General features: G+C 55.1%; 3 protein-coding genes across 6 annotated transcripts in view; all 3 read right to left on the minus strand.

Moving 5' to 3' along the window:
* Positions 1–26: 26 nt before the first annotated feature.
* On the minus strand, positions 27–2302 carry TTC9B (tetratricopeptide repeat domain 9B). The gene is made up of 3 exons (XM_033128764.1): positions 1870–2302; positions 1138–1320; positions 27–234 (listed from the first exon to the last, which is right to left on the minus strand). Exons 1-3 carry the CDS (start codon positions 2282–2284, stop codon positions 131–133), a joined length of 702 nt encoding a protein of 233 aa, XP_032984655.1. The 5' UTR covers positions 2285–2302; the 3' UTR covers positions 27–130.
* A 1979-nt stretch (positions 2303–4281) lies between these two features.
* On the minus strand, positions 4282–8123 carry CCNP (cyclin P). Its single transcript, XM_033128749.1, is given in 7 exon segments — positions 4282–4513; positions 5259–5410; positions 5497–5655; positions 6200–6355; positions 6425–6514; positions 7841–8063; positions 8065–8123. Coding segments are annotated over 7 exon segments (1005 nt in total). The 3' UTR covers positions 4282–4347.
* A 5270-nt stretch (positions 8124–13393) lies between these two features.
* Positions 13394–25535, minus strand: part of AKT2 (AKT serine/threonine kinase 2) — a 48268-nt gene continuing 36126 nt past the window's right edge. For all 4 annotated transcript variants that reach the window (XM_033128727.1, XM_033128731.1, XM_033128728.1 and 1 more), the window contains exons 5-14: positions 22697–22850; positions 22101–22232; positions 20541–20606; positions 19394–19462; positions 18652–18774; positions 17394–17522; positions 16997–17211; positions 16368–16455; positions 16161–16263; positions 13394–15081 (exon numbers count right to left, since the gene is read on the minus strand). In XM_033128727.1, the coding sequence (XP_032984618.1) occupies positions 15002–15081; positions 16161–16263; positions 16368–16455; positions 16997–17211; positions 17394–17522; positions 18652–18774; positions 19394–19462; positions 20541–20606; positions 22101–22232; positions 22697–22850 (1159 nt within the window). In that variant the 3' untranslated portion in view covers positions 13394–15001. The remainder of the gene's footprint in view (positions 15082–16160; positions 16264–16367; positions 16456–16996; positions 17212–17393; positions 17523–18651; positions 18775–19393; positions 19463–20540; positions 20607–22100; positions 22233–22696; positions 22851–25535) is intronic.

A 25535-nucleotide genomic window follows, 5' to 3' on the forward strand; every position in this document is an offset into this window, starting at 1 on the left:
TCCCCACAGAACATCACACAAAGAGGTTATGGTCACCAGTGATAAGTGCTTTACCAGCGAACACGAGTTGGGAAATTACAAGGTGAAGTAGGAGAGAGTAGGGGTTAGGGACAGTCCCCCTAGGTTGGCCTCAGCCAATGACATCCCTCGGCCCGGTGCCACTGTCTTCTCGCTGGAGGTTGCACCGATTCATCTTCAGCTGAGTCAACTGGATGTAGCGTAGGACATTGGTGTCTGCAGGGGAGGTGGGCAGGGCATTATTTGGGTGTCCTGAGGCAGCAGGTGACATCCGCACCACCTCGGCTCACACCTCATTGTCCCCAGCCTTCAGTGGCTCCCCCGCACAGCCAATATTGCCAGAGCCCTTCTCCAAAAGCTCCAGCCCCAACAAGCAGAGTAGGTTGTCACACCTACAGACTTTTGCATTTGCTATGCCAGCTGCCAGGACTGCCTCTGCTCAGAGACTCCTGTCACACTTCTACTCATCCTCCAATGACATCTGCAAAATGCCTGTTCTCTCCAAACCACTTCCCAGGAAAACCCATCTTGCTTCCACTCCCACAGCCCGGGGTCATGTACCGGTTGTGCTCCCTCTTCATTGCTCTGAATACAAACTGCATATTGTGTCTGTCTGTACACACACACACACACACACACACAGACTCTGTGATCTCCCAGAGGACAAGGAACGAGCCTCCAGCTCTGCCAACCCCACCAAATTCCTGGCATTGCCCACCCTGGGGTCTGCCTTTCGGCAAGTGCTGCAGGAGTGCTGGCTTGGGGGAGCAGGTGAATGAGTGGGTGTGGGTGGGAATGGGTTAGTGAGTAAATGAGTGAGTGGGGGGATGAAGCTGAGGGGGTGAGTAGAGAGGGAAGACGCTGAGTGTGTGGCTTCAGGATGAGTCGATGACTAGATGAGAGGTGGTTGGGTAAATGTCAAGAAGGATGAGTGAGTGGACATCTGAATGGCGGGTGAATGAACGGCGGATGAGCGGGTGTGTAAGAATAGGTAGGAGGAGAACCTCACCCTCGTAAGGACGTAGGTGGGTGGTACAGCACTAGCTCTGTCCTGACCCTCCCGCCCTTGTTTCCTCTGCTTCAGCCCCTCTCCATGCTCCGCCCCGCCCCTCCCCTCACCTGTGGGCTCTCGGCTGCGGGCCTCCTGCAGGTAGCGCATCGCGCGTGCATAGTCACCCAGGTGGTAGAAGGCAATGCCGGCGCGGTATGTGGCCTTGAAGTTGCCCTTCTGCTTCTCCAGCACCTTGAGACAGTACTCGCGCACTCGCTCATAGTTCACCAGCTCCGACTGCAGCAGGCAGGCTGCGGGGCACGGGGACCAGTGCTCTCAGAGCCTGCGGGCACCCCCACACCTCACCTCACCGCAAGGAGTCTTGCCTTCAGGCTGCGGGGAACCCCCATCGTTTCCCACGGCTGGGCGGGGCCTAACGGATTTCTCAGGCTACTAGGGGCCTCTCACTCAGCTTCTGACTAAATCAGAATAGAATCAATCTGCGCCGGCGCTAGAGGGCGCGAAAAACACAGACACGCGCTCTCGGTGGATTCCATGGGGGGAGTACTACTAAGAGCGATCTCAGGTGAGGGATGGGGACCTTGAATGGCTATCCAGGGTGAGCTTTTCTGAGTTTCGCGTAGGGCAATCCAAAGCCCATTTCCTGCATCCCAGCTCCTTCCATCCCTGTGGTTCCCTACACCCCAACCCCTCTCCTTGATAAGTTCTGAGGTCTCCCCCCACAGACCTCAGCCCTGGCCCCTTCAAGCCTCGGCACCCGCGCCCAAAGCTTCACGACTGCCCCTCACTCCCCACCCCTGTCACCTATGCACCCTCTGCGCTCCCCGACGGCTCCGTACCGGTGAGAGAGTCATAACATTCCACCTCCGTGTTCTCCACCAGGCGCCGCTGCTCCTCGCTGAGGCGGGCCGGCCCCGGGCTGGTGGCGGGCCCCGGGGTGGGGGCCGACAGGCCACCAGGGCGGGCTCCCTGCGCCGCCTTCAGCTGCAGCAGTGCCCGATGATACTTGCCGATGGCTTCCCGGAACTTCTTCTCTCGGTAGCAGCGCTGGCCCTCCGCCTTGAAAGCCACGGCGGCCCGCAGGCTGCTGTCGAGCGCCGCGCCCAGGCCGCCCGACGGCTCTGGGGCAGGACCCGGCCGAGATGAGCCATGGCGGGGGCCGGGACCCGGCGGGGAGAGGGCGGGAGGCGGGCGCGGCGGAGGCTCCGGGGCAGCGCTGAGCATCAGCACCGGGGACAGCGCGCCGCGCTGCATTGTGGGAAACTCCTGCGGCCGCCGCTGCAGCTACCGCATCGCCCCCCGCGGGGCCGGTCCCCACCCTTTCTCCGCCCCCGCACCTCCGGCAGCCGACTCCGGCTGCCCCCTATGGGTCTAGAGAAACCCCTCAAGACTTCCCCACTCTCTCCTTCAAATCAGCCCAGTCCGCGTTCTCTAGCCCGCCTCTCCCTCCTTCCCACTCCACTTACTATCCCTACCCTCCTACCTGCTCTGCTCCCCCGTGCCCAAAGCTCCCAAAAGATGTCTGGAAGGAAAGGACAAGTCTGGGGGAAAGAGCAAAAACATATTAACCTCGCGGAAAACTGGTTTCAGCCCACTAGGCTTTTGGCATATTGGATAAGGATATAGGCTATGGACTCAAACTGCCCAGATTCAATTCCCTGATTATTTTCTCACCAGTTGTATGACTTGGGCAAACCACCTAAATTACCTGGAACCCCATATTCTCATCAGTAACATAGGACAATGATAGCAACTTTGAAACTCACTGTTATATCGATGCAACAAACAAATATTCACTGACATCTTTTCTGTGCCCAGCTCTGAGCTGGGTGATGCTAGGACATAGCAAGGAGTGAGAAAGCCTCAGACCCTACCCTCACTGGACTCCTAGTCCATTGGGAGACAGAGAAGTGGCCAGTAACGGCCCAGAGCAGGCTAGCAGGAGAAGCTCAGACAAAGTGGTCAGGGTGGGATGGGGAGGCGCGGGCAGAGGGGTCAAGCCCAGGATGGAGGATGCACAACAGGCTCTGAGGGTCCAAAGGAGGCACCTGCCCTAGACTGAGGTGGTGAGTGAAGGTTTCCTGGAGGAGAAGATAACTCTAAGAGCGATCTGCTTCTTGCCCTCAAGTTCAGTGTCTGGGTAGGAAAACCAGTGGGAAAGCAAGTAAGTGACAGCCCAGAGTGAGCAGCACATGTGAGACACTTTGAGCGAAAAATTGAGGCTGAAAAAGGTGGTTGTCCTTCAACCCTCCTTAGCCATGTACTTAACATGGAAATTTGGCTAAGCTCCTTGATCTGCCTCACCTCGCCTTCCTTCTGTGTAACATGGATAACAAGCAAGCTTACTTTAGTTGTAGGGACTGAATTATGGTATGCAGATCAAGCACTTAGCACAGGGCCTGGTACAGTAATATGCAATTAACCCATGTTTCTTATCATCTGTGAGACTGTGAGATAGGTGATCATAAGTGCCTGGCTCTGAGTCAGCACCCACATATAATTGTTGAATGAATGAGTGAATGAATGAATAACTTTATGTATTACCACTTCCCCATCCCCACAAAACCCTAGTTTGGGTCTCAGCCCCAAACACCAAGCTTGTATTTCCACTCTCCCCCTCCCATCCCCACCACACATCCTCTCCCTGGCAGGTCCTACTCAACACACCCAAACCTGAAAAGAGAACCTTCCATCCCATCAGCAGCATCTGCTTCCATCTCTTACTGTACTTTGCTAAGACCTGTCAAAGACCTGTACTATCACAAACCGAAGACCCTCGTAGTCCAGCATATGTGATGTGATGGACTTATACAAACATTTAAAAATATTTAATTAGTTTCCAACGTATAGAAGCAGAGATATTTATGGATTTGCATATTTTCAACCTCACTTGAACAAAATCTGGCAATATGGAGATAGTATTCATGCCGGGGTGGGGGCATTCTCAGTTTCCCACAGTCCCCATTTCTCCTAAATTCTTCCCAACCCTGAGACAGAGGGCCATTCAGCTTGCGTTGAGATTTTCCTCTCAGCATCCCTGTCCATCTATCTCCCGCAAGGGTTTGTTCTTGGGATGCCCAGTTTGATCCCGGGCAGAAGCGCTTGCGGAAGCCCGTTAGTGCCCCCTCGCGGAGGAGTCCGGAATTCGCATGCATTAAGGGACTTGGTGAGAACAAATCAAAGAGGCCCGGGAAGTGTCCAATCAAAAGCGAGAGAGAGGTCGGAATCCGACCAATGAGAACAGAGAGCGCTCAGAATAAAAAACTCTTTTATTGAAGTGGGAAGCGGACACACACGAAGTCTTTTTTGATAGGGATTCAGGGAGGCCCGGGCTGGGGGCGGCGGAGCAGGCAGGCGGCGGCGAGGCTGGTGCCTTGGCATTGGGGCCGCGCGTACTTGAGGAAGATGGCGGCGCGGCCGGGCGCGGGGCCTCGGAGCGCCGCGCGGGCCATGCACGGCTCCAGCGGGCTCAATTCTGCGGGGCTGCAGCGGGGAGACGGAGAAACTGAGGCGGACGCAGGGGGTAGCGATGGAGACGACCTGTCCTCGGAGCTGGGGGCTCAAGACCGAGAAGACACGTTGACTTGGGTCCCCGGGGACTGCCCAGGGGCTATCTCGCGGCCCATCATCTAGAGAGTGACTAGAGGGAGCCAAGGAAGGGCAAACCTCCATTCTCCCCGCAGGGCGCGGCTAGGGAGAGCCAGGGCCCTCGGGGAGGGAAGGCGTGGTGCTGAGGACGGGCAGGCATCCAGCTCTACCCTGGAGGCACAGCTGGAAGCAAAGACGATACACCCTGACCCTCAGTGGCATGGACAACAGGGAGGGGGAGCTCCAGCTGTTGAAGGGACACCCCATTCGCGGCTAGAGGGAAGCTGCGGAACTTGAGGCTGGCACACCTCTCATTCTCAACTCTGGAACACAGCATCTTCCGGGTCTGGGGAGAGTCTATCTCTCACCCTGGACATGGTTAAGGGTCCCCAAATCTAGACAAACAACCCATTCATTCTCCCAGACACTCCCAGAGAAAAACAAATGGGATTGCCCCCAGGCTAAGCAAACACCCCATTCTCTCTTACACCCAGAAAAATCAAGTCTAGGTGTCGTCGTCGTGTCTCCCCCACCCCTATAATTGTCTCATTCTCTGAGACAGTAAAGACAGCGACCAGGAAGGCAGAACCCTGAAGCCTCCGCCTCCCGGGAGGGCAGAGACCCTCCACGGTGGACGTACCTGTAAAGCGCCGGCTCCTGTCCGGACCCCGCGCCGTTGAGCACACGGTGCGCCAGGCTCAGTGCCGCTGCTGCGCGGCGACCGGGCTCCCACCGAGCGGCCTCGGCCTCCAGCAGAGACAGCTCCAGGAAGTAGGTGGCAAGTAGAATCACCTGCCAAAGCCGCGGGGAGACTATCAGGCCACGCCCCTATCCCGCATAGGTCACGCCCCTAGCCGCAAAAGCCGTAAACCGCGCACCTGGGAGCTGCTTCCAGCCACCGCAGTAAGTAGGCCCAGGCAGAGGAGCGGACCTGGGTGGTGCAGCCGGAAATCCAAGCGGCTCAGGATGCGGCGCTCGGCCCGCAGAAGCTCGGCCTGCGAGAAAGAGCCAGCTCCTAGGAGGCAGAGGGAGGCGGGCTGCGGGTTGGGGGAAAAAGAGGTGTTACTCCCTGCCCTGGAGCGCTGTGTTGTTTCCTTTCTGGTCCTCAGTTTCCTGGTCTGTAAAATGGAGCCACTGATTTGTTGTCTGGAAGTCCTGAGAATAGTCTTCAGAGTCAGAAAGGCCTGGGTTCGATTTCAAACCCTACCATTTACGCACATTGTGTGACATGGACATTCACGGAAGCACTCTGAGACTGCTTCCTCATCTGTAAAACGGAGATACTGCTCCTACCTCACCAGGCAGTTCTGATAAAGCACTGGGTTTACGCATGTTAACTGTCACTTCTCAAGGAGGACTGTTCACTACCGCAACTATTCAAGACTGAGTCCAAGTCCCAACTTTTGACTTTGGGCAAATATCTTCCTCTCTCTGGGCCTCAGTCTCCTCATACAGATCTGCTGAGATTCCAAGAGGACGTAAAGCACTCGCTGGGCACAGTGCTTGGCACACAGTAAGAGTTGAATCTGTGACAGCGGCGTGCAGGAAGGGCTCACCCTCCCAGCCCTACCCCGGAAGTACCTCGGGAAGCACGCACTCTTCCATTTTGCACGCCACGAACAGGCAGGCCACGCCCAGCAGCTGCAGGCGGTGTAGGCGCACTCGGCCCACGCGCAGGTAGGAATCGAGCAGGTGCACGGCCAGGTAGAGAGTGTCCCCCGCCAGGCCCAGGTACTCCTGGGGAGGAGCGCGGGTGACCACCAGGCTGCGAGACAGGCCCAGCCCCGCCCCCTCCCAGGTACGTACGTGCACCTGGACCAGCCAGTCCACCACTAGCGCGCGCATCTCCGGGGTCACGGTGCGGGGCAGGGCCCTCCCGGGCAGCGCGCGGCACACCTGGGGTTGGGTAGGGTCGGCCTCAGACTCTACACCTGTGTCTCAGCTTCTCTCCTGAGCTCCAACCCTGGGTGCCGCAGTCCCCTCGCCCCAGCTGGACACGGCATGAGTGCCACACCCAAACTAGCTTCCAGCATCTCCTCCACATATGCTCCTTTTCCCTATCACCGTCTTGAAAACCCTGGTCTTTCTTCTGGGTTTCGCCTCCTTATCCACCCCCCGCCCCAGTCTGCAGCCCCCACAGCCACGGGAATTCCAGAGCATCTCATCTCCCCCTGGGTTCCCAGCCTCCACTCTTGGTCACCAATCCTCAGCCATCCTCCTCAGAGCCCCCAGACGGGTCTTTCTAAAGTACAAACTTGACCAAGAAACTCCCCAGCTTAAAACCCTTCCATGGTTTCCAGGACCCTCAGGAGAAAATCCTAATTCCTCTCAGACTCTCTCAGGCCCTGCCCCTGCTCCAACACCATCTCTTCCCTCAGTGCCTTCACAACCCACTCCAGCTACACCCGCCGCCTTTTGGCCCTAGGCTATGCCAAGATCATCCCTACCTCAGGGCCTTTGCGTGTATGTAATGTTCCCTCCACCTGAAATGGTTCTTTCCGAGCTGACTCCTCAGTCATTCAAGTCTCAGCTAAAACTCCCCTGACTTTTTCTATACTCCTCCCTATTTCATCACTTTATTTCCCTCAATCTGGAGATAGCCAGTGTTTCCTTGTGTATTTTGTCTGTTTGCCCCACTAGGCTGCTGGCACGCAAGGGCAGGGATTTCCGACCAGATCCCAGCTATATCTGGGTTCCTAACAGAGACCCTGATCCAGGAGACGCTCACAAGATGTTTGTTAAATAAATTCGTCCCTTCAATGTTTCTTCTGCCAGTGCCTGTCTCAGATGTCTGTGGACTACCAGGGCCTGTGTTTTGGTCTCTGTGGGCCTTCGGAAATTGTCCCCTACATGTGTTTGCTTGCCTCCTCACAGCGAGGACAGACTGCCTCTGTTCATAGCAGCGCATTCCCAGTGCCTAGAACATGCTCAGAAACACTTGTTAATAAATCGCTAAATATTTGTCAATCCAATATATATAAGTGACAAGTACGAGGGGCTCTGAAATACCAAAGGAGGGACTGCAAACAGGCGGGGAGGATGGGAAAGGGGTTGGGGAGAGCAACCAAGCCACGAACTTGGGGAGGAGCTGGGAAGTCAGCGAGAAGGGATAAGACGGCGGCTGGCCGGGAAGGAGATCTAGCCTCGGCTAACCCGCCCCACTCTGCTACCCTCCGGGCCTGGGGCGGCCCGCCGTCCAAGGGGTCCCGCCTGGCCCCTCACCAAGACCTCGGTGAAGATGTCCCCGGCGTACTCGCGTTCTCCCTGCAGCCCCAACGCGCTCAGCGCCTCCTCCAGCCCCGGCGGCGCGCACGATCCCGGGGGTCTTTCTGAGAGTCCTGGGGAAACGCTCGTGCCTGCAGGGATTCCGTCAGAAGCTGGGGCACGCGGGGGCTCTGAGTCGAGGGAAGCAGTGGGACTCTGCAAGGAAGAGGGGCTGGGGTCAGCGCCTGGAGGGAGGCCCAAACCGGGAGGTGGGACGCCGGCTTCTGCATCTCACCAGCATCCTCGAGGCTGGCGTTGGAGGCGAAACCGAGCCGCCACCTCTTCCGGCTGGAGCATGGACCCGCGGCAGGCGCTTTAAATGCGCCCGGGCGCATGCGCGTTGAGCACACCTCATCTGGGCAGGTGCGTCGGCAATAGAAGACGCTACAGAGAGACTGGCTCTGCCTCTCCAAATCCTGTATCAGGCAGCTGGAGTCAAGCCCTTGTCCTGTTCCTACATGACCAGATGCAGCTTCTTGGAGCCTCATGTTCCCCAGCTATGAAGTAGGGATTATTTCAAAACCTAGCCAACGGAGTTGTACTGAGGATTTTATAAGATTGTCTTTGTTAAGTAGTTAGCACAGGGCTTAATACAGTCAAAGCCCAAGGCATGGGAGCTACAAGTCTCTTCACAAATATTTAAGGAAGGCCCCCATGTTCCATGCAGTTGGGAATTCAGGGGAGAACAACCCACCTGAGGCTGCTGCCTTTTTCCAAGCCAGTGGCCCAGAGCTGAGCTGGTGATGGGACAAGTTGCCAGTGATCTGTGTGAATTACTGTAGCAGTCTCCTCACTGCTCTCCTTGTTCCCATCCCCTACATTCTGTTCCCTGCATGCAGCCAGAAGGGCTCCCGTGCACACCTAATATATCAGAATCTCACTCGACCTCTGCTCAGAACTCCATCATGGCTCCCACCTCCCTCAAGAGGCAAGTCCATGAAGCCCTGTATTATCTTCCCACCCCACACACACCTGTGAGCTCATCTCCTGTCCTTCTCTCCCTCGCTCCTTCCTCTCCCACACCAGCCTCCTGACTCATCCTCACCCACACCAGGCACACTCCTACCTCAGGGCCTTTGCACTGTTTCCTCTGCCTGAAATGTTCTTCTCTTGCTTCCTTTAAGGTGTTTACTCAGATGTTACCTTCTCCATGAAAAGTGTCATCCTGTGCACTTTCTGCCCCCATGCTCTGTACTTACTCTCTCCTTAGCATTCACTGCCTTATTTATTGTCTCGTTGTTGTCCTTTCAATCTTAGTTGTGTAGAGCGCAGCTCAGCTCCAGGTCCAGTTGCCGTTGGTAGCCGCAGGGGGCACAACCCACCATCCCCTGCGGGAGTCGAACCGGCAACCTTTTGGTGGAGAGGACGCGCTCCAACCATGAGCCATCCGGGAGCTCAGCGGCAGCTCAGCTCAAGGTGCCGTGTTCAACCTTAGTTGCAGGGGGCACAGCCCACCATCCCATGCGGGACTCGAGGAATTGAACTGGCAACCTTGTGGTTGAGAACCCGCGCTCCAACCAACTGAGCCATCCGGGAGGCAGCTCAGCTCAAGGTGCCCTGTTCAATCTTAGTTGCAGGGGGCAGAGCCCACCATCCCTTGTGGGACTTGAGGAATTGAACTGGCAACCTTGTGGTTGAGAGCCCACTGGCCCATGTGGAAATCGAACCGGCAGCCTTCGGAGTTAGGAGCATGGAGCTCTAACTGCCTGAGCCACCGGGCCGGCCCTTGGCTGGTTTTTCATTGCTGTATTCCCAGTGCCTAGAACAGGGCTGGGCACATAGTAGATGCTCAATAAATATCTGCTGAATGAATGAGTGAACAGGCTGGATGTAGTTTATATAGTGGTCTGGAAGGACCTCTCTGAGGAGGTGACATTGGAGCTGAAACCTGAAAGAGGAGGAGCCAGGAATGCAAAGAGAGGGGAGGATATCCTAATTGGAGAGAACAGCCTGAGCAAAGGCCCTGAGGTATTAAAGAGCTTGCTTTTTCAGGCATGGAGAAGTCAGTGAGGCTGGAAAATCGAGCAGAGAGAAGAGTGTGAGATGCTGGACCAATGGCTTCCTGTCACACAATAAAACCAAACTCCTTACCTCGGCCACAGGTTCTTTTGGCCCATTGTTACCTCTCTGACCTCATTTCCTTCTGCTCTCCCCCTCCCTCACTCCACTTGAGACACCATGTACTCTTTATCTTCTCCCCAGACACATCAGGCATCTGCCTGCCTCAGGGCCTTGGTTCTTGCTGTTCCTTTCACCTGACCGCTTGATGAGATATTTACTCAGATATTGACATTACCTGAGTATCTCCACAAAAGGTACTAACTACAAAGAAAATGTAGTAACTTCACAGTGGAGGAGCCTGACAGACACCACCTTAACCAAGGCATCAGTCACCTCCTGATAGGTTGCACTGAGAAAGGCAGATCATTTCTGGGAATTCCTGCCAAAAATAGCTTGAATAGAACCACGAGGAAACATGAAGCAGCAACACCTAATGGAGGGACATTCTGCAAAATAACTGCCCTCCCTGTAAGCTTCCAACCTGACAACTGAATGCAACATGTGAGCCTGGACTGAGTCACTAGCCAGGAAATGTTTTTTCTTTTGTACACAAGAACATTCGTGTGACCATTAGTAAATCTGATTAAGGCTGAGAAGAGCGTTGTTTCATTGTTAGCTTCCTGACCTTGATCACTGGACTGTGGTTATGTAAGAGAACGTTCTTGTTATGGGACGGATACGCACATATGGGGGGAGGGAGGAAGGAAATGCAAAACATCCTGTAGAACCTGTGTGAAGGGGAGATGACAATTCTTTGTACTTTTTTTTTTAATGAAACAAATTTAGAGATTTATGAGAAGTTGCAAAAATAGTACAAAGTTCTCATATACCCCCCCCTCCCTAAGCAATAGGTTTCCCCTATTACCACCTTAGTGTGATTTGTCACAACTGAATGAACCAACAGGGATATGTTATTATTAAACTCCATGCTTCCATCAGATTTCCTGACTCTCTATACCCAACGTCCCTCTCTCTTCCAGGATCCTATTCAGGATGCACTGCACTGCTTTCGTGTCTCCTAAGGCTTCACTTGGTTGTGAGTTTCTCAGGCTTTTCTTGTTTTGAAAACCTTGACAGTTTTGAGAACCAGTGGTCAGGTATTTTGTAGAACCTCCCTCAGCTGGGATTTGCCTGGTGTCTGTTTTCTTTCTTAGACTTGGGGAATCCTTTTTGGGGAGGAAGACCACAGAGGTGAAGTACCGTTCTAATCACACCATTACTAGATACAGGCTGCCAACAGGACTCATCACTGTTGATACTGACCCTAATCACCAGCTGATGTACTGTTTGTCAAGCTCTCCCTGCTTTCTATACTGGTCTCTGGGAGGAAATCACTTTGCAGCCCTCACCTAAGCAGTGGGGGTTGTTTCCCCTCCTTGAAGGTGGAGTTATCTACAGAAATTATCTGGAATTCTGTACAGGTGTCTGTTCTCACCATTTATCATTTACATCAATACGGGTTCATTTGTTTTACTTTGGCTATAACCTAATACTACACTACTTATTTTGGTGCTCAAATTGCTTTCAGCTTTGGCCACTGGGCGCTCTTCCCATTGACTCCTGTGTCCCTTTACATGCCATCAGTGAGGTTTTTGTTATTTAGCAGGTCTGTCCTTCCAGGCACTCCAGTCCTAAAAGCATTTTAGCACAATTTTTGAAAGTTTCAGTTTTCTATCAGTCTGCAATTATTTCAGAATCAAAGTTAAAAATATGTGAATCGCTCCACTTGTTTGGGTAGCTATCTGGCACATATTAAAACACAGCCACCCTGGGATACAGGCCACAAAAATAAAAGCACAAGTTGGTAAGGATGGATTGTTCAAGTTTATTACAGCATTGTTGGCAGCAACAACAAAACCCACCCCTAACTGGAAACCAAGTAAATTCCTGTCAACTGGGGGCAGCTGAATCAGCTGAGGTGCATCACCCTGAGGAACACAGTGAAGCAACTGTGTCCCCAAAACGCAGAAAAGTGGCTAAAAGAGGGTAACATTTTGACCAATGACCCAACACACCCTACGAATGCACACGTTGGTAGCAGTGTGGCCACGACGTGGCAGGATACAGCGCAGGGACTTGGCATGATTCACTAAGAGGAAAGAGATCTGCAAAAAAAGAAGGGACCAGCCTTTTTATGCCACGTCCATTTGCACAGAGGTAACACAAGCACTAAAATCAGCACTTGAAGGCTTGGGATCTGGGTGATGTTTACTGTCTTGCATATTTGTTTTGCTTGCATTATTCTTCACACACAAACAAAACTTGTGACACTTTCCACATGCATGTGACAAAAGACAGATTACTCAAAATTTAATTTCTCTAATTGGTAAAATTTTATTAAAACTCTTCTGTCTAAAACTCCCTCTTTGGGAAAAGTTCTACAGAAATAAGAAGCACCACTACATCTAAGGGCATGCGTTCAAAAGAGGGAAGCAATTGGGTAATCTGCTGGAGCCCATCCATGGAATGTGACACAAGTGCTACCATATTGAGATACCCAGGGACAGAACCACACGGGAGAGCTGAGTGACAGAGCGATGTGAAAGGAAACTCTAGCATGGTGACCTCAGGGGGCTGCATCTAGAGGGGAGAGTAAATGGCTTTTCTTTATAAGCTTTTCTGGTTTATCTTATGACCACCAGGACATAATTTTGTAATTAAATAAATAATAAAGTCCACATGAAGTTAGGGGGGAAAAAACAAATTCCTTGAGTCTTGGTTGCAGCTAATGCAGATTTCTATAAATTTACAATTCACCTTTTCTGCTATCTTCACTTAAAATCTCAAAAGGCTCCATATGTGTGAAATCTGGCAAAATCAGACATTAAATTACTTGTGCTCAGCAGGGCAGCCCTTGGTCCCGGGTCTGGGAGGAGTGATTCAAGCATGGGAACAGCACAATAAAGGGGACAGCTGGCAGAGGATTCCCAGAGCTGTGAGGAGTATGACCCAACTTGCGATGCTCCCAGCTGCCAGCCACCACGAATCCCAGTGACACACCCAGGAATCTGTCTTTGAATTAGCAGGCCTCAGGGCTCCCTAATTTAGCATAAACTGGACAGGGATGCGCACACAATGCCCCGCTCTAGGGCTCAAGGGCCATGGGAAATGAACGTGCTCCATCTCACTGCCCAGGGCTCAGTGACGCCTGGCACCACCTCTTTGTTCAGAGCCACCCAACCCTCCCACTCTTGGCCTTCCACCCCCCCTCGCTTTGCCTAAGCGGCATTTGAGGGTCTGGGGAGCCCTCCCCAACTCCTCAGCAGCTTGCACTCCCAGTGGCCTCCTCCCTCTCCAGCCTGAGCTTTACAACACCCCCACCCCAGATGCCTCCTCCACCCACTCCCACACCTCGGGCTCGATGGGCCCCTACCTAATGCAGCAATGGGAGCAGGAAGCAGCTGGTGCCAGGGGCCGGCCGTAAGCAAGGAAAGACCCAGGGTGATGAGCCCTGATCTTAAACAAGTGTCTTTATTGCTTGTACCGTACAAATACGAGGAATGGGGAAAGGCCAGTGGGGAGGAAGAATTATCAGATAAATGACATACACACACAAAAAGGGACAGAGACCCCCCCACTCTCCCCCAAACCAACCCCCACCCCACCCCAGGATGTCTCTCTGTGAACTACCTAGTACAGGAGGTGGGGTGGGGAGATCAATACCACAAAAACTACACTCCAAACACCCGCAGAGGTTGGTGAGAAGGGGTAGGGACAGGGCAGCAAGTGGACCTCAAGTGTGGCTCCCCTGCTAGGCCAGCACTCCTCTCCTGGGATGACATAAATGCTCCAGCCAGGGACAGGGGCCGAGCCCACACACACCACGCACACTCGAGGCCGGGACACGCTTGCCCTCGCACACACATACCCAACACACACGCACACACACACCTTATGTGTATCTATGTCCCAGATGCACAGGGACGCCCAGACACACACAGTTCAAGGCACACACACAAGTGCCCAGAGCACTGACACACATTCACCTTAAGGCTGCAGAACATTGGGCTGGGGGAGGGGGAGGGGGTGAGGTGGCCTGGAGCCTTACTTCTCAGAGGCTCCGCCCCAGTACGTACCAGACACACCCACCCCCGCCCCCTCCTCGACCCAAGTCCACGGGGCCCAATACTGTCTCGGTGTGAGATGTGTAACAGCCGAGGCTGGCGCCCCTCCACCCCAGGCAGAGAAAAGGGGCGATCCCGGCCCCTATCCTTGGAGGGGCCAGGGCCAGGCCCGGGGTCCAGCGGGAGGTAAGGCCAGCTGGAAGGAAGCCCTGGGGAGGAAGCCTGGTAAGGCACGGGGCTGGGGGGCGGGGAGGCTAGGCCCCAAATGTTCCTCCTGCCTCATCCACAGGGTCAGGAGAGCAGCATGGGGCATGGGGCGAGGTGAGGCAGCACCCATCCCCTGGGCCCCTCCAGGCTCCCCACAGAGGAACTGGGCCTCAGTCACGTGAGGGAGCCCTAGACCTCCACTCCTGCAGTTCCCAAAGCCCCGCCTTTCTCTAGACATTATTGCTTTTCTGCCCCAGTGCGGGGAGAGGGCCGGACTGTCCCTTCGCCAGGCCACTAAGCCTAACGACAGGCATGGAAGGCAGCCCCGGAGCACTGCCCCGGGCAGCATGTGGCCCGCAGCCCAGGAGAAGGCAGCTTCCGAGGGCAGCAGTGCAGAGGCAGGCTGCCTGTGGGCGCCTGGCCGGAAATTCGGGCAGGCCCCCGCTCTACCTTCCCTCCTCACTGGGGCTTGTGTTGATTAAAAACTGGAATTTCCCCAATTGCCCAAAAGCCTGGTCCTGGAGTCTCCCCAGTCTTGGTCTGGGCACAAAGGTGAGGGCAGGACAGGATCCTGGAGGCAGGGCCACTGGGTCCGCTGAGGGGATTTTGGCGGAGGGCTGAAGAAAAAACTGGAAATGGGGGTGAGGGCATGAGGGATGGAGATGCAAACAAAAAAGGCAAAAAAACGATAAAAAAAAAAAAAGAAAAAAAAGACAAAGCCCTCCTGCGGTGATGGCAGCCTTGCGAGTGTCCTGTGGCGGCTTCAGCGGCAGGCAGGCAGCGCTGCTCACTCGCGGATGCTGGCCGAGTAGGAGAACTGGGGGAAGTGGGTTGGCTGGTCCATGTCGAGCGAGCCCAGGCTGTCATCTGCAGGGGTCAGTGGAGGTGGATTGGGGAGAAGCGGCCTGCAGAGGGCCTAGCACACCACCCAGACTCCCAGGGGAGGGGAGAAGAAAGGAACCAGCCCTAGAAAGGACTGCAGGCAGACCACAGCATGAAACAACTCCCCGACGCCCCCTGCTGGTGGGGCATCCAAGAGACTTTCCCTAACAGAGGCCCCCCGACCACACAGCACCCCACCCACCCAGGTCAGAACCTAAGCAGCCGCCAGCACCGCTGCTCTCCTCCTCCTCACCTCCACCTCAGCTCACCAGGTCATCCACTGTGGGCCGCTCAGACCTCTCCAGCCCAGCCCCTGCCCTGGCCACCACTCCTGCCCCAACAGTCCTCCCTCCACATGCAGCAGGTATCTTTTTAAGGCCCTGATGCAGCCCTGTCCTTCTGCACACAGCCCTTCCACAGCTCCCCATACAAGTCCCCACTCCTCCCAGGGGCCTCCAAGCCCCTCCTGCTCTGGCCCCCATGCCCTCTCCCCTCCCCTGCCTCACCTACTCAGACCTCTGCAATGCTCCCATTTCTGAGAGTCCCGTGTGCTGTTCCATCTACCAGGAATGTATCCCAGCTGCCCTGTCTCCTCCTCCAGGAAGCCCTCCCTTGACCCACAAGCCAAGTCAGGCAGTTGCTCCGGGCTTCCCCAGTCCCTGTGCTCCTATACTCTAGCCCTGACCACTCCGGGCTGTCACTCCACCTGGACGGGGAACTCCCTGAGGGCAGGGCCCAGGGCCTGTCTCCATCACTGCTGTCTCCAGCATAGCCCAGCCCTGGGGAGGTGGGCAACAACTCTGACAGCTACAGTCAGTGAACTAATCCAGCCCCAAAGGTCTGGGCGAGTTGGGAAGATTACGGATCTGCCATCTCTGCACTGCCAGTTCCCCTAAGCATCTCCTGCCCTGACCTCTGGAACGTGCTACAGCAATGGCTCCTGGTGACCCTCACTGGGTCTGCAGGTGACCAAGAGCAAAAGCCCTGTGGGCTTCCTTCTGGAGATCTGGGTCAGCAGCAGAACCCCAAGCAGGCCCACCGGGTTTGGGGCCTCAGACACTCACAGCGGTCCGGGGGTGTGATTGTGATGGACTGGGCGGTGAACTCGTCATCGAAGTACCTGGTGTCGACCTCAGATGTGACCTGAGGTTTGAAGGGTGGCAGGAGCTGTGGACAAGAGGAGCCCAGGCTCAGGACTGAGGACGGGAGGCCTTGGCCAAGGTCACCCACAAGTGGCTGGGCTCCTGCTGAGAGCAGGCAGCGGCGCTCACCTTCTTCTGTACCACGTCCTGCCAGTTGATGCTGAGAAAGAACCTGTGCTCCATGACCTCCTTGGCATCGCTAGGGCCCCCGCCGAGCCTGGGCAGAGATGGCCATGAGCACCTGCCTCCCAGGGCAGCTGCGTGCCAGGGGACAGGCTTCCGGTGCAGGACCGGGCCTGCCACATGCACACCCTCAATCAGCTGTAATGATCCCCTCCTGGCCACAGGCCACCACTTCAGAGGGGGAAAGTGAGGCAGGGAGGGAGGGAGCTCACAGGCCCAGGGTCAAAGCCAGGGGACTGCAACCTAGCCCCCAGTTCAGAATGAGAGCTGAGAGGCCAGGCAGCCACCTCACATCCCGGCTCTGCCACGTGACTGGGCCACCCTAGGCCGGGCACAGGGCCGCCCTGTTCCTGCGTCACCATGAAACAAGGCAGAGCAGGCAAAGGACTAAGGACAGGCCTGGCTCCTAGGGAACACTCCCTGAGCACCAGCTCTGGGGACCATCAGAGGCTGCGTGGGGACAATGCACAGCACATGCCCACGAGCGAGTGTGCCTGTGGACTCTGCCCCTGCGGGCCGTGGGGACAGTGGCAGCAGGTGGCGCTGGGCCGGGCAGGGCATACTCCAGCCCTCACCTCTGCTTGGGGTCTTTCTTAAGCAGCCCAGCGAGAAGAGACTTGGCCTCAGGGCTGAGCGTGCGCGGGAAGCGGATCTCCTCCATGAGGATGAGCTCGAAGAGGCGCTCATGGTCCTGGTTGTAGAAGGGCAGGCGGCCGCACATCATCTCGTACATGACCACGCCCAGCCCCCACCAGTCCACCGCCCGGCCATAGTCGTTGTCCTCCAGCACCTGACGAGGAGGGACAATGAGGGGCCAGACCCACACCCCGGGGCCCAGGGTGGGGGGCACGGGGAAGGTGGCCTGAGGACTCGGAACCCAGCCTTCAGAGCATCCGGGCAGGGGAAGCACACAGCCCCGGGCCCCCACCTCCCTCGTCCTCACAGGCCCCTGGGACCTCCAGCCCCAGACACCTCGGGTGCCAGGTATTCGGGGGTCCCACAGAAGGTTTTCATGGTGGCCCCGTCACTGATGCCCTCTTTGCACAGGCCAAAGTCAGTGATCTTGATGTGGCCATCTTTGTCCAGCATGAGGTTTTCCAGCTGTAGGAAAAGTCACTGTATCAGGGACATGTACCTTCTTCCCTGCCACCCCCTGAAACCCCACACACCCAGCCCTGCCCTAGAAGAGACTGCGGCTCTAGGCTGGGCCACGGGGTACAGCCCCAGCACAGGGTTAAGCCCTCACCCTCTGAGGTTGGGGGTGGCCAGCCTCTGGCTGCCCGCCAGGGAAGCTGGAGAAAAGCAGGGCAGGAAGCGATGGAGCCAGGTCCTCCCCCAATCTGCCTCCCCCACTGAGGGCTGTAGTTTTCCAAGTTTGCATATGAGAGACACTGTCTTCTATTTTTTCCTAAACTTCACACAAATGGGCAATTTAATGGGCCTCTGCATAACCTTCTCCAGGTCAAGACAGGACGTTACCAGCCCTGAGACCCACTGGTGCCCCTTCCCTTCCCTGTAGTAACCACCCCCTGCTCCAATGGAGAAGTCACTTTGCTTCCGTGCCCTTCTTTGCAGTTTCTCCCACCTACATGCACACCTGTGAACAACACAGATCTGTCCTGTCTGTCTTGCTTTTCCCCTCAACGTCAGCCTCTGCTGCATCCACGCTGCTGTGTGTGGCTGTCGTTTGTTCTCTCTAACTGCTGTGCAGAACCCTTGTGTGTGAATACACCACACCTTCTATCCAGCACCCGACAGCGGACCCGTGGGCTGCTTTCAGTAGTATGAACAGCACTGTTAAGAGCACGTGTCCACATTTTGACGTGGACACAGGTACCTGTTCCTGTGGTGCATACACCAAGGGCACAATGGCTGGCTCAGGGCACGCACACATTCAGCATGGGGTGGATTCTGCCAAACTATCTTCTCAAGTGCTTGTACCAATTTACCACCTCTGGCTGCACAGGTGCGTCTGTCTGCTCCCCAGAGGCTTGGAAGGGCCCCTACACAGGGCTGCCAGCTGTGGAATCACCACCCAGGGCGTGAGCAGCAGGGTTATCATCCCAGAGGGAACGGAACCCAGGGCCACGGACAACCAAAAAGACAGACCCTTCCTGGAGCGGGGAGCTCGGCAGATAGGGCAGAGGGCCTGGGGCCCAGCCTCCCCAGTGAGATCCTGTGCATGCACAGGCCAGCCTGGGCCCTCGCCAGGAGGTGACCACGCACTCACCTTGATATCACGGTACACCACATCCCGTGAGTGCAAGTACTCCAGGGCGGAGACAATCTCTGCGCCATAAAAGCGGGCCCGCTCCTCCGTGAAGACACGTTCCCGGGACAGGTGGAAGAACAGCTGCCAAAGTGGGGGCAAGGGAGGTCAGACCCCTGGCCCAGAAAAGGATGGGACACTGCCCAGTGACATGGTGACAACTGCTCCGTGAACCAGCAAGTGACAGCAAGAAGGACCAAGTGAAGAACGGTGAATAGAGAGGAGCTCACGTGATTTAAAAAAAAAAAAAGAGCGAGGGATAAAGAGAGAAGGACTGACAGCAGACACCAAGGGGAGAGTAAGCGGGGGACAACACGAAGGGGACAGTGAATGAGGGAGTGACAGCAGGGAAGCAGAGGAACACTGCTCTGGATCAGAAGTGGGGAAAGCAGAGGACTGGTGGCGCTTGACCCGCATGTGCTCTCTGCTGTCATCCAACCACCCTCAGAGCCCTCTCCACAGCTCTCCACACCCGGCTGGTATCCTGCCCACCAGCTCACTAGCTGTGTGAATCTGGGCAAGCCCCTTACGCTCTCCGAGCCTGTTTCCCTACCTGCAAAATGGAGATGACGATGCCTGCCTCAAGCAGCAGGAGGACGGAAGGAGACGACAACTGGAAAGTCTCCCTCCGTCCCCTCCATCCCACCCCACACACCAGGGAAGGAGACACCCAGGAAGCCAGGCGGGGGACAGTGAGGCTCACCTCACCACCATTGGCATACTCCATCACGAAGCACAGGCGGTCGTGGGTCTGGAAAGCATATTTCAGCGCCTGCGGGAAAGGAAGGCCGTGGGGGCACTGCGGATTCTGCCTCGCCACTCCCTGCCCTGGCCCAGCTGTGGGAATTGGGCAGCTGGGGCTCAAACCTCAGCTCTGCCTTTTGGGGTATGTGAGTGAGCTCGTGGCTGAGGACTGGGAGAGAGTTATGTGCTGAGAAATCCTGTCCTGTGCTTTCCACTAAGTCTTCAAGAGGCACGGCCTCGGGGGATCACGTCCCGAGCAACCAGAGCCGTTTCACGTTTGTCTTCCTCTTCCTATTGTATAGTCAAATGTGTTCATCTCTCTCTCCCTCTCTCTCTCTCTCTCTCTCTCTCTCTCTCTCTCTCTCTCCCCCTCCCTCTCTCACATACACACACACACACGCACAGTTTGTTGGCTGGGAGTTGAAGGTAGCTCAGGAGCTCACCCCAAAGACAAGCGATCCGCCAACAGAGTAGTTCTCAAACTGCTCTAAGGAGCCCTACAGAGGGCGCCTCAGAGGACTCTGGGGTGACCCCTCTGCTCACAACTCTACTGTTCTCCATCTCTACATGGAAGTACCTCATAAAATTTCATTTGAACAAGTGCTGTGGCTTCACAGGACACCTGGACAGCAACTGAGCTAAGGAAACAACCCTTAAGCCAGCCATCCTCAACCTGGTCCATTTAACTGACGGCTGCTGGCCTTGACGGAGACGCCCCAAGAGGTGTCTGCTCAGCGTAAATTGACAGGCAGCACAACGATACATCTGCTTGGAGGATTACAGTTTAAAACAAAAACAAAAAAATAATGTTTCCACTTCAACCAGCTGGGCTAAGCAGCTCACACTCAAAGACAGCAGCCATGCTCTCCTGGGACCATCCTGCAATGTGATTTCATCTGGCAGCTGAGGCGCTGACAGGAATCCACTGTCTATGAAGAAGCCGCCCCCCCTGGGGTCTCGGTTCAGGCCATCTGGGAAGCCCAACACGCTGGCCAACCCAGGTCTGTGCCTCCCTGGGGCAGGGCCGGTCCGCGCTCCGAGCTCTGTCCACAGGGCTGGCCCGGAGGCCTCGCGCGGCATACAGGCCTGAGGGGAGGGCCACTCACAGTGAGGAACGGGTGCCTGGTGTTCTGGAGGACGCGGCTCTCGGTGACTGTGTGGGCAACTTCATCCTGCAGACAGAGGCCGGGTGAGGGGCTGGTGAGTGATGTCATGCCTGCCCACCGCCTCCCAACCAGAGGGATGAGGGACAGTGTCCTGCTGAAACGGAGCCCCATTCCGAGCCAATACGCAGACAGAGAACGGAGGAGTAGCACACTACCATCCACCAGCTCTGACGGAATAATGGACCCACGCAAGGACAGTCAGTGGCTCATTCTGAAAACCATGAGGTGAGAAGTCAGGGGGGACTTTATGATGAAGGGATCAGGCTGTCACCTCCTGAAACCACAAGCCAATTTTAACATCCCTAAGAGGGGACAAGCAGACATTACGAGCCCCCTGAGCTGATGCCACAGGCCGTGGGAATCAGCACCTATAAAAGTTCTTGCCAGAAGGAGGAACTGGCTCTAGGATGAGGACTCCAGGCTGTGGAGCAGTGGTTGTGTGTGTGGTCCCCACACAGGCAGCCTCTGGTCGCCTGGGAACTTGGAGAAATGCAAATTCTCGGGCCCTTCCCCGGTCCCACCCAAAACTCGGAGAGGGGCCCAGCAGCAGTTTCCCAGGCCTTCCCGGTGACTACCACGGGCTCAGCTTTGGTATCTGAGGACACAGCAGTCACCAGAGAGCTGCGAACAATCCTGAACTCCCTGCAGACCCAGACACGGGCTCACCCCCAAGGGACATTTGGTAGTAATGTCTAAAGACACTTTAGTTGTCACAATGGGGGCGGGGGGTGCTACTGGCTTCAGCGGGCTGAGGCCAGGGACACTGCCACACATCCTACGGTGCACTGGCCCAAAATGTCCGCAGTGCTGAGGGTGAGAAACCCTGCCTCGGACCAATGACACTAGAGTCGTTCACTTTGTTTGAAGTGATCACAGTCCCATGATTATAGTCTTTAAAATCTTCACCTGTTCAAGACACACATCTAACTATGTATGGGTAGATTATACGTTGTCTAAAACATGCCTTAAGTATGTTTTCCAGAACAAAAAAGGGGGAAAGCAGAGCTGATGAAACAAGATTGGCCAAATGTTGATAACTCTTGAAGCTGGATGATGGCTACATGGGAGTCCATTATATTTATTTTTCTTTTAAAAATTCTGTGTATGTTAGGAATTTTCCATTTTAAAAACTTTAAATAAGGAGAAAAAAGGAACAGAATTCCATTCCTGGCCCAGCCTCCTATGGAGACACCCTGAGCCAAACCCCGACCCGTGCGGCCTACAGAGGCCGCCTTTCAGGCCCCCCCAGCACCCGCTGGGGGAGGCCCCAGTCAGACTTTCTCCACCTCCACCCTAGGCACCCGGAGGGTGGGCTGGGGGCTCAGCAGGTTATCTCTGGGCCTCAGGCTCCCATTCGCTGACTGGGGACTTACAGGACTATGCCCGGGGGGAGAGGTTTGGTGGGGCAATGCGACATTGGCAGCCAAAGGTGTGGGGAGGTGTCCTGGCCCTGTGCGCGCCACCCCGGAGGCCAGCCCGTGGCAGCCTGGGAACACCCACCTTGGCGATGATGACCTCCTTCCGCAGGATCTTCATGGCGTAGTAACGGCCGGTGGCCTTCTCCCGCACCAGGATCACTTTGCCAAAGGTGCCCTTGCCGAGGAGCTTGAGATAGTCGAAGTCATTCATAGTCTGCCAGGGATGGGGAGCAAGTGGGCTGTCAGCACTTGGCACACGGCCCGTGGGAGGAAATTTTCCCAAAGAAAAGGAAAATTAAAGGACACTGTTGCCAAAATGCTCAGGCATGAGCAGGAAGGGAGGCTCTGAGCAGCAAGTGTTAGTTCTGCGGTGGCCTTCAGACCAACTCTCCCACCACTTGGCTCTCCCAGGCATGGGCGCTGGGAAGGCTCCAGTGAGGGGCTGCACAGGTCTTGGTACCCTTCAGAATAAGGATGCCCCTCACCCTGTGGGTACAGAGCAACCCTGGCACAGCTATACTCTGATCTCATCCATCCTACAGGGCAGTCGTGGGCAAGGCCTGGGTCCCTACACACTGTATGGAAACCACGGGAGGGAGGGCCAGCACTGGGGCTGGGACGGGGTGCTCACAGACTGGCAGGCCCTACCCCCGACCACCTGTCCCCCCAAGCACTTACCACCTTGGCTCGGGCCTTGCTAACTGCCACTTCCATCTCCTCAGCTGCCGAAGAGTCACTAGGGGAGCCACACTTGTAGTCCATGGGGTCCTCACCCGGGCCCCGCTGCTTGAGGCTGTTGGCGACCATCTGGATGGCCCGCATCCACTCCTCCCTGTGTGGGAACATGTCAGGGGAGCCATGAGTCCTGGGGAGCCTGGGCCTTGCGGCAGGAAGAGCTGAGCCCCACCCTAACGGGAAAGCAAATGACCAAACGCCTTTGGGCATTTTGGCGAGATCTGTCTGAGCTGGGGAGAGCTGATGGGACCAGACTGAAACGTTACAGACCCTCTGGGTGGGAGAGGGCAAGAGTAGAATAAGAACAGGGACCGTCTATATCCCAGGAGTGGCCTGGCCGGAGGGACACTTGAAGTCAGGCAGCATTAAATGATCAAAGAGGGACAACCACCTTTCTTCTCCGCTCCTTGAAAATGAGCTGCCACCTGGAGCCTTGAATGATGAAGAGACAATGCTCCTCTGAATTCGTCCAGAACAAATGACACGCTCAAGTGTACCAGTGACCAATTTTTGTAAAAGGAAACCAAGAGTAAAAGAAAGCATTCGTTAGCCACAGAAGCTGAAGATCTTCCAAGGCAAGAGCCACCAACATGACTCTGGAGGGGGCTGTCCGCTGGAAGGAGGGCCAGGGCCATGGAAGAGAAGGTGGCAGACACGGAAGCAGGTCCCAGCAAAAGGGAGCCTCGTTTAGGAACAATAAGCTAGTTCTGTCATTCATGATTCAGAACTCGTGGGCAAGAATTTGCTTCTGATATTTGCAAACTGCTCTGTCTGGAAAAATAAAAGTGTCCAGAGACCAAGAAAAAAAATATATCAGGCTGAATGATACTAAATTGTCCATATCTCCTTTTTGAGCCACCATGTAATTTTTTCATTGGTTCAACTCCAATATCTGTTGAATCCCTTATGGATTTTGCTTATGTCTATAAAACAGCCACATAAACAGTGGATAAAGTTCACTAGGAACGAGAAAATTTAGAGAGCACAGCAGGCAACCTCCCAAATCACAGAGATTTAAATAAGCCCCAGTGAGTCCAGCACCTTCCAGAATCCCCTACCCCCAGCAGGTGTTACTTTTCCTTGATCCTGAAGCACCTGCCCAAGATCTGGAATAGAGCAAGGGGCCAGGCTGGGATTCCAAAGCCAGGACGTGGCCACCCTGCTGTGCTGCACTCCTCCGAGACTCCATCTCCTCCTGCACAAAACAGCACTACAATTGACCCTGAACAATGCGGGGGCGTGAGGGGCGCCCACCCCCTATGCAGTTGGAAATCTGTATATAACTTCTGACTCACCAAAAATGTAATTACTAATCACCTACTATTCACTAGAAGCCTTACTGCTAACATCAAGAGTTGATTAATACATATTTTGTATGTTATATTATATACTATTGTACTCTTACAATAAGAAAAGAAAAATCATAAGGAAGAAAAAATACATTTACAGTATTGAGAAAAATACACATAAGTGGACCCGCACAGTTCAAACCTGTGTTGCTCAGGGTCAACTGTACTTCTATAATCCATTGGTCCTACGATGCACGTCCTGCTTTAATTGGGCCTTTCTTTTCCTTATTACATAATATTATGGTGTGTCTGCAGGTGACAGCATCTTAAATTGGTAAAACACAGCAACTAAGCTCACAGGGTGGTATGAGGTGGAGAGCGGACATTCCGTCGCTGTGAGAAAGAACGAGGCAGCTCTGTATGCGGACTTGGCATGATCGGAGACATCTTAAGTGCAAAAGGGATGGTGCAAAACAGCACCATTTCACGCTATTTGAGTTACAAACAAAAGGAACTTATGTGCACGAGCGCACATAAGCACAAGCACCTCTGGAAGGATGCTCGCGACACAAGGCCCAGGCTTCCTCCAGGTCGGGGACTGGGCCTCGGGGGTGAAAAACAATCTCATTCCACTGTCTTCTAATAACACTCACAGAGCACTCACCCCTCCTCCTCTATCACAGATGAGAAAACTGAGGCACGGGTTAAAAAACAAAAGTTCAAGAAAACAGTGGTTACTCCAAGCCTGGCCGCTGGAATTGCAGGGCCTTGGACCTTCCAGAGCCGATGGGCAGGCAGTTCTTGCTTCGCTCCATGGCTTGCTGGACCAGGCAGCAACCAAGCTTGGAGGCCCCAGCTCACATACAAAAGCTCTGCTTCTGCAAGTGGCCTCACTCACACTAGATCGTGCTTCCTAAGACAGATGCGTGAACACTGCAAGCGCAAACATCAAATGCTGGCACACTGGTCCACTCTAAGCCCAAGTAGAGTCTGGGAGCCGCATAACCCATGCAAGTCAGCCCCGTGAGGACAGGGGTTTCCTGTGTTCATACATGGTGGGGCCCAGCACACAGGCAAATACTTGGAAGGTATCTGGGCAAGGAGGGAGTGAGGCAGCTGAAGTCGACGTGGCCCCAGGCCTAGTGCACATGGAGACTCAGGGCACATCCAGGTAGAGCACAGGCAGGGTACAAACTCAACACAGCCACCGAGGCCCGGTGCACACCCGGGTGGAGCGCACTCCGGCAGAGCACACCAAGGGCCAGTGCACACCCCGGCGGAGCTCACCAAGGCCCAGGGCACACCAAGGCCCAGGGCACACCCCAGCAGTGCACTGAGGCCCGGGGCATAACCAGACAGAGAGGCACTGGCCTCTTCCCTCCCTGACCCAAGGCCTCAAGCCGCATTTCTCAACTTGTTTTACCCTGTGCCCTCTTTGGAACGAATTACAATATAAATCTCTATGCCTACATTAATATTCCTGTATTTCAAAA

The sequence above is a fragment of the Rhinolophus ferrumequinum genome, chromosome 15 (assembly GCF_004115265.2).
Source record: "Rhinolophus ferrumequinum isolate MPI-CBG mRhiFer1 chromosome 15, mRhiFer1_v1.p, whole genome shotgun sequence".
NCBI classification, from domain to species: Eukaryota; Metazoa; Chordata; class Mammalia; order Chiroptera; family Rhinolophidae; genus Rhinolophus; species Rhinolophus ferrumequinum.